Here is a 10,534-nt window from a genome sequence, read left to right as displayed (position 1 = left end):
ACTACTCAAAAAAACACAGCCGTGGCACTGTGGCTCAAGTGATAGAGTGCTAGCTTTGAGCACAGAAAGGCTTAGGAACAGTGCCCAGGCCCTGAGTTTAAGCCCCCAGACCAGCAAAAAAAAAGTCATCAATACAAAAAGAGAGGTAGAGTCATTTTCAAGTGGGAAGAGGGGTCCTGAACGCAAAGCCTTGAGTTAAATTCATAGTACAATATTGCCAAAAACATAAAAATAAACAGAAAAAACAGTCTTATAGCTTCATTAAATCTTAATTACCTCCTTAGACATTTTATCACCAAACAATCTCAATAAGGATTATAGCTCCAACATATGAAATTTGGGGGGACAAGACAATTCTGTGAATAATGCCATAAAAAAGCAAAGAAAATTTGAGGGAAGATCCTTTCACTTTTAGGGTTTTTGCCTAGATCATAGATCACAGACATAAGCAACAGATCACAGGTCTAGGTAAAATAGACCATTCCCTTTTTAATACAATTGTCTTTAAACTTTCTTACATGCCTGCCCCTCCTAAGTACAAAGAAGGCTGCTAGTAGTTTTTCTAGTTTGATAGGCATATATTCATTTAAAACGTATGGGGTTATGTTAATGAGGAAAAGGAAGAATTTGGAATATTGAGAAATGATGGTTTCTTCTAATTAGTGTTTTACATTTATCCTATATATTGTCTCTTAGATTACCTGTAAATACCATACCTGAATGATGTCTGTTATCTCATGAGATGTAGACACTATAGACAACATACATCTCTACAGACTGTCTTTCATTTTGGAAAGTGTCACAAAACTGCAGCAACAAGAAAATACTTTGAGCCAGAAATGGATGGCTCATGCCTGTAATCCAGATACCAGTGGCTCATGCCCGTAATCCTAGCTACTTAGGTGGTTGAGATCTGAGGGTCATGGTTCAACATCATCAGAAGAGTCTATGAGACTCTTATTGCCAATAAATACTCAGAAAAAGCTGGAAGTGGCACTGTGGCTCAAGTAGTAGAGAACTAGCCTTGAACACAAAGAGGCTCAAAGACAGTGCCCAGGCCCAGAGTTCAAGCCCCAGGACTGACAAAAAAGAAAAAAAAATACTTGGTACTTCTCTACTGGTAGTCTTGATTCTTAGCCATCTACTCTTCCCTGAGAGACCAGTGTGTTTTCTTTTGTCCTTAAGAATTTAAGAGAATAATAAGAAAAACTCTACCAAGGGAACTAGAAATGAAATGCATACAGTGATATCCTTTAAAGTAACTTTCTGTTAGTGACCCTTAAAAAAACCATTGTTGGTTTTTTTTTAATTGGAAAGGTAATGTACTCAGAGCTTTCTTTATATGAGTCAGGTAATGAATAAATTTCTTTTTGTAACTGTCACCTCTTCCCTTGTTTCTTCCCAGGTTTTCCTTCCTAGTGTCTAGTGAGTATCACTGCTGAATTATCGAACTCTGTTCTTAATGCCTGGGATTTAAGTAGAGTTCTTAAACACATAAAATTTGAAAAAATACCTCAACGTGTTAACACCAACAAAATACATGTTAAAGAACTGCTATAATGTAATAATAATATACTCCATTCATATAATATATAATACATTATTATATATAAAATGCAATATATATTAACTTGGATTTACTCCATGTCAGCATAGGAACTAATATTATAAATCTAATGATAAATTTCCAGTTGGTCTATGCTGTGAATGGCTAAAAGAAGGCCATCATCCAAGTCCTTTGTAGAACTTCTATTAGAGACTGTGTGTGTGTGTGTGTGTGTGTGTGTGTGTGTGTGTGTGTGTGTATGTGTGTGTGTGTGTATGAGAAATCTCATTAATGGAACTTTTGGAGTAATTACTTAGCTGAAGGAAAGCAAGGCAATCTCTCATATTCTCCCGTATACCAAAGAAACCAACTCACCATTCTTCTTATAGAACATAATTTCTCCTTTGAATTCTGTCTTTTCCTCCAGTGACTTTTCTATTTGAAGCATCAGTTGCTCATTGGTTTCAACCCCAAATAAAAACTTGCAGCTACAACTCTTCTGCATGACTTCAGTTCGGGCAAATCCAGCAAGCTCGCAGAAGCCATCCGAACAGTAGACTATGGGAAAGCCTTTTGCCACTTGTGCATTAGCCAGGATGAAATTGCTATCTGCAGAAACATGAGAAGAACATACTCAGCACTGTACAACTTTTCTTTAAATCACAGTTTCAGTAACAAGTTATATGCATATGTGTTTAGCTAAGGGTGATTAAAAGGTTTGTCCTGATGTTCTACGTGAAATGGAGATACATGTACACAGAGAATGACAAGCAGAAGACGAATTGCTTTAACATATTGAATGGTGGCTTTGACTTTGAGAGTTGATCAGCTTATTTTGAGGCACTTATGTGGTTGGCAGTTAGGGATGATGCTTTTGGCTTCTGGTTCATATCCTGGTTTAACCTCATCTGTAGATGAACATGTTTGCTTGTTTGATTTTCTGAAAAGATCAAGGCTTGAATCTAGGTTACTTGGTAGATAAGTCCAGGAAGTAAGTGAAGAACTGGGAAAAGACAGTGAAGAAAGGACCTGTTAAAGGGAATCTAGGGCTATAGCAACTAAGGCTATTCCATTCCTGGGTCCTAAAAGTAACTATGGAAAACACAACTCACTAAAGAAACTATTTATTCACCAACATCCACTCATCATTGTTAAGGATCACTTTTGGGGTGTGATTGTGCTACACTTCTCACCTACCACATCCTTGAAAGCCAACTCAAGCAGATACTAAAATCTACTGGTATCTAATAAATCAGTCTTCACATGATCGCAAGATGAGTCAAGATAATGCTTACAGGTCATTGGTAGGTACATTACAAAGATTATAATGTTTTAGTTTACAGATGTGTTAGAAACAGAAAATTACAAATATTGAGAAATCTAATATACTCTGATATTATATAATATTTAAATACAAAACAACACTTTGGACCATTCATCCACAGAAAGTGTTTCTGTGTACCATACATACTGTATTTTCTTTCTTCCCCAAAAAAGAAACTTATAAACTGAATATAAGAATTTTTGCCACTTTTTTATTTATCCTTAGGCAAAATATTGTCTTTTCCCCCCCTCTCATATTTATGGCATGGATAGTAAGATTCCATGTATCTCTTAGAGACATGATTTTTAAATTTATTTTGTACTTTTGTAATTGCTTGTGGACCTAAGAAAAGACCAGTCTTTTAGAATTACAATTAGCTCCTGGAGAAAGATGCTGAAAGACCACCAAGTTGCATGTGTTTCAATTAAGGATTATGGTATTTGAGGTGGATAATTCTTCTGCAAATATACTGCTAAAACAAAGCAAGAAAATAAATAAAGGGATGTATTTGGTCTTTTCTATTTATATTTAGCACTTGTCCTCAATATGTTATTGCATTTCAATTCCAAAAAGAATTTACTGGCAGTCTGCTTTGTAAAGTTTAGTGTACTCACTTACATGAATGGCCCTTCTGTTCAAGGAAAGTATAGTTCCTTTGCCCAGCTATCTACTTGGAAACATATGCTTTTCTGAATGCCAGTCTTGGAATTCCCAAAGAAGAAACATGACATTTACTTTAGAATTATGTAAAACAAAGCCAGAGCCATAATGATTCAGAACTCTTCATGGGCATATCACTACCCATACATAAACGAAGGGTATTTAACCTTTTAAAGGATCAATTATGTATATGTGACATGCATCTAAATTAATTTCCAAATAAAAAAGATAAAATTTAAAACAAATTTGATATTTTCTTGTGTGTGTGTGTGTGTACGCGCACACGCACGCACGCATAAACATGCCAGTACTGAAACATGAAGTTGGAGAACCAGTGGTGAGCAAGAGAACTGAAATTAAAACACTTGAGCCACCAGCATCTATCATGTTATTGGTCTTCTACAAATTAGCACTGGTGTCTATACTTTTGTCATTTGGATGCTCTGTCCAAGGGATTTGAAGCCATACCACTTCTAGGCATCTATCCCGAACAACAGGAATCAGTATACAGGACACATGCACCTCCATGTTTATTATAGCACTGTTCACAATAGCCAGGATATAGAAACAACCTAGATGCCCCACCACAGATAAATGGATCCAAAAATTGTGGTATCTATACACAATGGAATATTACGCAGCCATTAGAAAGGACAAAATAATGGCATTTGCAGGGAAATGGATGGAACTAGAAGAAATCATGTTGAACGAGGTAAGCCAAGAGCAAAGAGACAAATGCATATGGTCTCCCTGATAAATGGGTGTTAAATCTAAAATGTAAGGTGATATGACAGTTAAGAAGACTTGAGAAACAAAGGACCTCCACTTAGCTGGTTGTATCACTACTAAATAACCCCATGCTGCTGATCACATATATGATATATATGTGCACACTGGAGGGAAACTAGGAGGAGGACACAGAACTAGAGGGAATCAGGCAAAAACATACAACAGTGGGACCCATTACCTGCACTGGACATTGATCAAAATGAACTAAGCAACTCAATGGCAGCAATGGGAGGGAGGGAATGAGTGGGAAAGAGGGAACAGCTGACACTATGCAAAAGGAAAAAAAATGTACATATCACCCGATGTGGAAGAAATAACTGTATTGTCAAAGCTCATAGAACTCATAAACTTTATAGACCACGATAGACAATTTGCCCAATGAAAGTTATAATGAGTTTGTGACTTTTTTTTTTGTCGATCATGGGGCTTGAACTCTGGGCTTAGGCGGTGTCCTTGTGCTCTTCAGCTCAAGGTGAGCGCTCTACTGCTTGAGCCACAACATCACTTTGGTTTTCTATTCGTTTATTGGAGATAAGAGTCTCATGGACTTTCAAAGCCTGGGCTGGCTTTGAACCGCCATCCTCAGATCTCAGCCTCCTGAGTAGCTAGGTTTACAGGCATGTTTGTGACTTTAACTAAGCATTACTATCCCACAATACTGTTAAATTTGTGAAATTATGTAATCACTTGATCACAATAAAGAATTTGCAAAAACAAATATTTGTTTGGTAGCTATGATATGCCAAATCATGTTATTATGGTGATGACTTCATTAATTAATTTTTTGGTTTTTTCTTCATAATTTGAGTCAATATTATATACATATGGCTGGGTCATAGGGGAAGTCAATATTTAGCTTTCTGAGGACCCTCCAGACTGCTTACCAAAGTGGTTGTATAAATGTACATTCCTACCATCAGTGTAATAGGGTTCCTCTTTCTCTGCCTCCCCTCCAGCATTTGTCGTTGGCTGACTTTAGGATATGGACCATTCTGACGGGGGTAAGGTGGTATCTCAGGTACACAAATATTGTTTATCATTCATTGGTTCCACAAATATGCTATAAATTTGTTTCAAAGCATACCTTGTTCAAAAGAAATCATTTATAACAAACTAGTAGCTTGGACTTCATGCAATTCACAGCTCATCTCGTGTTCATAGTTTTCATCCTGACATACTACTTTCTGAAAAAACTTAGGTAAACAGAAACAGAAGTTTATTCCTATTAGTAACCAGCAAGCCACTTAACATGGGGCTACGGGCCTATTAGTAACCAGCAAGCCACTTAACATGGGGCTACGGGCCTAGCAAGCTCAAAGCCCTGAGCTCAAGGCGTGGTACTATCAGAAAGAGAAAATAAGAAAAAAAGTGGGACAAAGTGGGAGGGAGAGAGGGTGGGGGTGAGGGTGGGGAAGAGGGAAGAGGAAGAGAAGTGGAAAGGAGAGGGGGCAGAGGGAGGAAGAGAGGGAGGAGGAGAGGGGGAAAAGAGAACAGGGAGGAGGGAGGAGAAGGGGAAGGGAGAGAAGCGGGGAGGGAAAGGGGGAGGGGGAAAGGGGGGAACCAATTGAACAGTTAGAAAGCGAAATAATGCTATAGAAATCCCTTTCTCCAGTATGCTTGATAAAAGATGAGACATTACACTAACAGTGAAGAAAACCTATGTGTTCAAGAATTAAACATATATAGATTAGAATGGGATTTGGGGGTTCTTAAGGGGCAAATGGGCTGCTTTGGAATTTTCTGATCTAGGATGCTACATCTCAGTCTCTGACCTAATGAGGGCTGGCTAACCTATGCCAAACTGTGGATTGAACATGGTATGATGAAGAAGATTTCACATTTGCGTATCAACCCTCCACAAATTTTTATCTTTGGAATTCCTGACCTTCCTTATCCTTTCCCAAATAAAATGTGAATCATAGATGGGCATCCTGGCAAGTCAAGATTATCTTCTGCTTTTACAAAGAGCAGAAGTGGAGAGAGCTCAGATGTTCCTCCCTGAATACACAACAGGGTGTGGTAAAAGTTCCAACTCACTTAACCCAGAACAAGGGGAGGTGGGGACATCTGAAGAGTAATAGGGTTGCAGTATTCTGGAACAATGATCATTCACGGTCATTTTATACTCTCAAAAATATAAATAGCTATGTAAATCATTCTAATTTAAATATTATACCATGGTAAAACATTTAAAGGAGATTATTGAAACACAAAGTCAAGACCATGTGAAAGTAGTTTTGCTCTGGAAAACAGGCTCTGATTTGGGATCTTATTTACCCCAACGGGAAAACAGATTAAATGAAATACAGCAAACAAAACCAGCCAGACACTATGAATATTCAGATTCCTTAAGTATTTAACTCCTCCCCTGATTCTCCTGCAGCAGAAGCTAGACTTTGCTTCCTACCATGGTTAATTCAACAAGTATTTCCTTTTGATTTTAAACAGACTGGAACAAGGCTTCTCAAACACACATGAAGATTTAAAGGCAGAAAGGTCATCAATGGATTCATGTTTTTGTCGCTTCATTTTGTTTTTACACTTAAGTCTTTTGTATTAAAAAAATGTGAAGACAACATATACACATCAGTGTGTTCCACATACTAAGGAACACCTGACCTTGTTCTCTATGCTTAAGCATTGTTTGTACTTCATGGGAGCTAATGAAATTCAAGTATTTTTCATAATTCAGTAGCATTCTGCAGAGCCTCATCTGTCCACTACATAGCCTTCTCTGCTTCACAGTGCTTATGTTAGATTAACAAGGAAAGATGAGTGTCCTTACAGGAGATAATTGTACGTTAATTGTAGCAGGAAATTCAAGTCTAAACTAATTCAATATGGATATTCCATGGCTTTAGTATCAATGTTTTTATGCTACTGAATTGCAAGACATGAAGGAAGGTGATAGCACCTAATAAAGGTAGGTTTCTTGGGATTGTGAGGGACATGGACAAAGTTGATCATTGCTGGACGAATCCCACGCAGGTGAACGCTGACCCAGCATTTATGAAATAAAGATGAGTAGGCAGGAAGCATCCAAATAAAACAAGACAGGATGAACAAAGGCAGATTAATAGCTGTTGTTTGTTACACAGCTGTGATACACCAGGTGCTCCTGTCAGCATTTTGGATGCTGAATTTCTGGGCCTCATAATAGCATCTTAAATTTTAAGCGTTGGCCTTCATAGTAGCATCTTAAACTAAGTGTCACCGCAGATGAAGGGAGGTCAGCTCAGAAAGCTGGACTAGCCTAACAATGAGAAACAGCAAGTTAAAATATCTTCAGAGCTATGACATCCTTGAGCTAAGCAGATGACCATGTGTATTGGACAGCCAGAGCCTGAAGAGGAGCTCCCTCATGGCCAAGCCCTCTGTTTCTCAAGTATGGTCTTCATCTTCCTTCTCCACCTCATTTATTACCAAGTCCTGGGTTTCCTTATTTTATTTGCAGTTTCCCAAACCTCAATCCATATCCACTAAACAGAAATCTCTAAGGTATGGAACCTGAGGATCTTTTATTTTTATTTATTTTTGTCAGTACCACAGTACAGGGACGTGAACTCAAAGGTCTCACACTCTTGGGATACATCTCTCTCTCTCTCTCTCTCTCTCTCTCTCTCTGTGTGTGTCTGTCTGTCTCTCTCTCTTTCTTTCTCTCTCTCTCTGTCTCTCTGTCTCTCTCTCTCACACACACACACACAATTAAGACCATATGCCCTATTGGAAAAAGGCTCAGATTATCTTTCTCAACTCCAATTGGGAAAACTATCACCTTGGTAGGTAGGTCTATAATAACTAGATTTCTAAAGCTTAGTGAATACCATTTATGAAGAGTAATCCCTGTGTGTGTTTCTAATGTATGTTTTTAATTACTAGGGAGACTTTCAATAATTCAGCCTCTATAGTTCTATGATCTGAGCTAAAGTTTGGGAGAATCAGAAAGGTCAACCCATAACCTCCTGTGCCATGTAGAATCCTTCCCCTATGTGATACGCTCATCTTGTGGTGACTTGGTCTATCCTCTAGGACCTTAGAGATAAAAGATTCTAATTTAATTCACATGTTGATTTCTCAGTTGTCTTTGGCATTCTTACCTACCAAATCTTTGTGAAGAAAATCACGAGGAGAGTCTTCTACGCTCCTACGGGTAAGTCTCTTAAATGTTTACTTACCATTACACCAGGGATGTGATGCTAACTCCTTCCCTCATCCCTGCTTTACCTGCCTAAGAGTTTACTCACTGATCACCTGGAATCTTACACTTGAGAACATTCTTTTCAGCTTTGTCCATTTCCAAGGCTTTTATGTATACAGTGCCCACCCCCACCCCCGTTTTTCATACTTCAGGTCTCTGTTTTGCTTCCTTATCAGTAGACCTAAGTAAGTACTCTTGCCATTATTCTAACAATATAGCCGGTTTTCCCTTAAGACGGAAGATTGCAATTTTCAATGCTATTTCAATGTTTTCCTTATGATGTGTGAGCTACTCATACTTAAGTTACTCTACACAAAACAATCAATCCAAACCCAACTGTATAATCCATATGGAAAAAGCCCTTGGTGCCTTGTGTATGTCTCTGTGTGAATATGTGACTGCCTCTGTGTTTCTGTGGTTTCTCTACCTGAATATTCTCTCCTTCACACATTTTTTTTTCCTAAGAGAATATAATCTTAGTTACATTGATACCATCCATGGTGGCCATCTAATCTACAACACACAAATTATCTTTTCATGAGAATTTTGGTTGCTATTTAGATTTTAGATGGAATATTTTTTAGACCTAAGTCATGAAGAGGATTAAATAAGAAATACAGCCTACCTGGTACACATTTTCTGTTTTGAATACACAATGTTCTTCATGTGAGAAATCTTAGAACAAAATTCTAGCTCAATAAATAACAAGCTGTGTAATCATGCCCACCTCCTCTCCCCACTGTGGACCTTTCTTGACTCAGTGTAGAGAGAGTGGAATCATATGATCTCCAAGATTCTTTCCATTTCAGACACCTGGTGAAGCAATAAATTATGGATACACTGGTATGTATAAACAGTGAGTGGAACATAATGGATGTAATAAATGAAATAAAAATACTGTATGCAATATTAATCTTAAAAATGATAGAAGAAAGGATGTAGCAAGAGAGGGAGAGAGCAGAGGAGGAAGGAGAGAAGGAAGAAGCAAAAATGTAAATCATATGGCAAAAGCAAAATGAACTTAAGGAGAATTAGAAATGATTCATGGGGGATTTTATAATTTGCATAATTTAAATTAGCATTGCTGATTATATGTGAGATTGGAGAGGAAACCTAAGAGAAGTGATCGGGTGATCAAAGGATGTATACAGAGAAAGCATTTCCAGGTTGGAGGTGTGGGGATGCGTGCTCTGGAACTGGTGATCTGAAAATAGAAAGAAACAAGGTCTCTGTATCTGCAGCATGTGATCAGAAGAACCTCAGGGCAGTTGAGGTCACAATATTAAAGTCAGGACAGCTTGAGGTCATTAGAGGTAGGTGATATTGACAAGGGCTCTGACTTTTACTCTGTGTAATAGCAGGAGGTGAGCTGGAGTTGACAGGAGGCTGGTCTAAGTTTTGGAATGAAAGGCCATTCCAGGTGCTTTAAGAACAAAGAAGGCCAACCATGGATGACCAATTAAAATTATCATAATAGTACATGATTGTTTTTTTTAATTTGCGTGCAGGGTGTGAGTAGTCAGACCCTAGGCATCTTTAGAAGAAGCAGCTGAGCTGGGCGCTGGTGGCTCACACCTGTAATCCTAGCTACTCAGGAGGCTGAGATCTGAGGATCACGGGTCAAAGCCAGCCTGGGCAGAAAAGTCTGTGAGACTCTTATCTCCAATAAGCCACTAGAAAACTGGAAGTGGCGCTGTGGCTCAAGCAGTAGTGTGCTCGCCTTAAGCTGAAGAGCTGAGGGATAGCACCCAAGCCCAGAGTCCAAGCCTCAGGACTGACCAAAAAAAAAAACAGAAGAAGCAGCAGCTGAAAGTAAGTCGGAATATTAAGAATGACTTTAAGACATACAACAGCAGGACCCATCAGCTTTACTGGTCATTGATCAAAATGAACTAAGCAACTCAATGGCAGCAATGGGAAGGAAGAAATGAACAGGGAAAGCGGGAACAGCTGACACTAAGCCAAATGAAAAAAATGTACATATCACCCCATGTGGAAGAAATAACTGTATTGTCGA

The 10,534-nt window shown here is 38.4% G+C and overlaps 1 protein-coding gene across 1 annotated transcript in view; it reads right to left on the bottom strand.

Moving 5' to 3' along the window:
* Positions 1–10,534, bottom strand: part of Kcnh8 (potassium channel, voltage gated eag related subfamily H, member 8) — a 404,007-nt gene that overhangs the window by 286,290 nt on the left and 107,183 nt on the right. The window contains exon 2 of the mRNA XM_013022138.1: positions 1,922–2,155. Coding sequence (XP_012877592.1) covers positions 1,922–2,155 — 234 coding nt within the window. The remainder of the gene's footprint in view (positions 1–1,921; positions 2,156–10,534) is intronic.

The sequence above is a fragment of the Dipodomys ordii genome, unplaced genomic scaffold (assembly GCF_000151885.1).
Source record: "Dipodomys ordii isolate 6190 unplaced genomic scaffold, Dord_2.0 Scaffold60, whole genome shotgun sequence".
Classification (NCBI taxonomy): domain Eukaryota; kingdom Metazoa; phylum Chordata; class Mammalia; order Rodentia; family Heteromyidae; genus Dipodomys; species Dipodomys ordii.
This window is presented reverse-complemented; position numbering and strand designations above follow the sequence as displayed.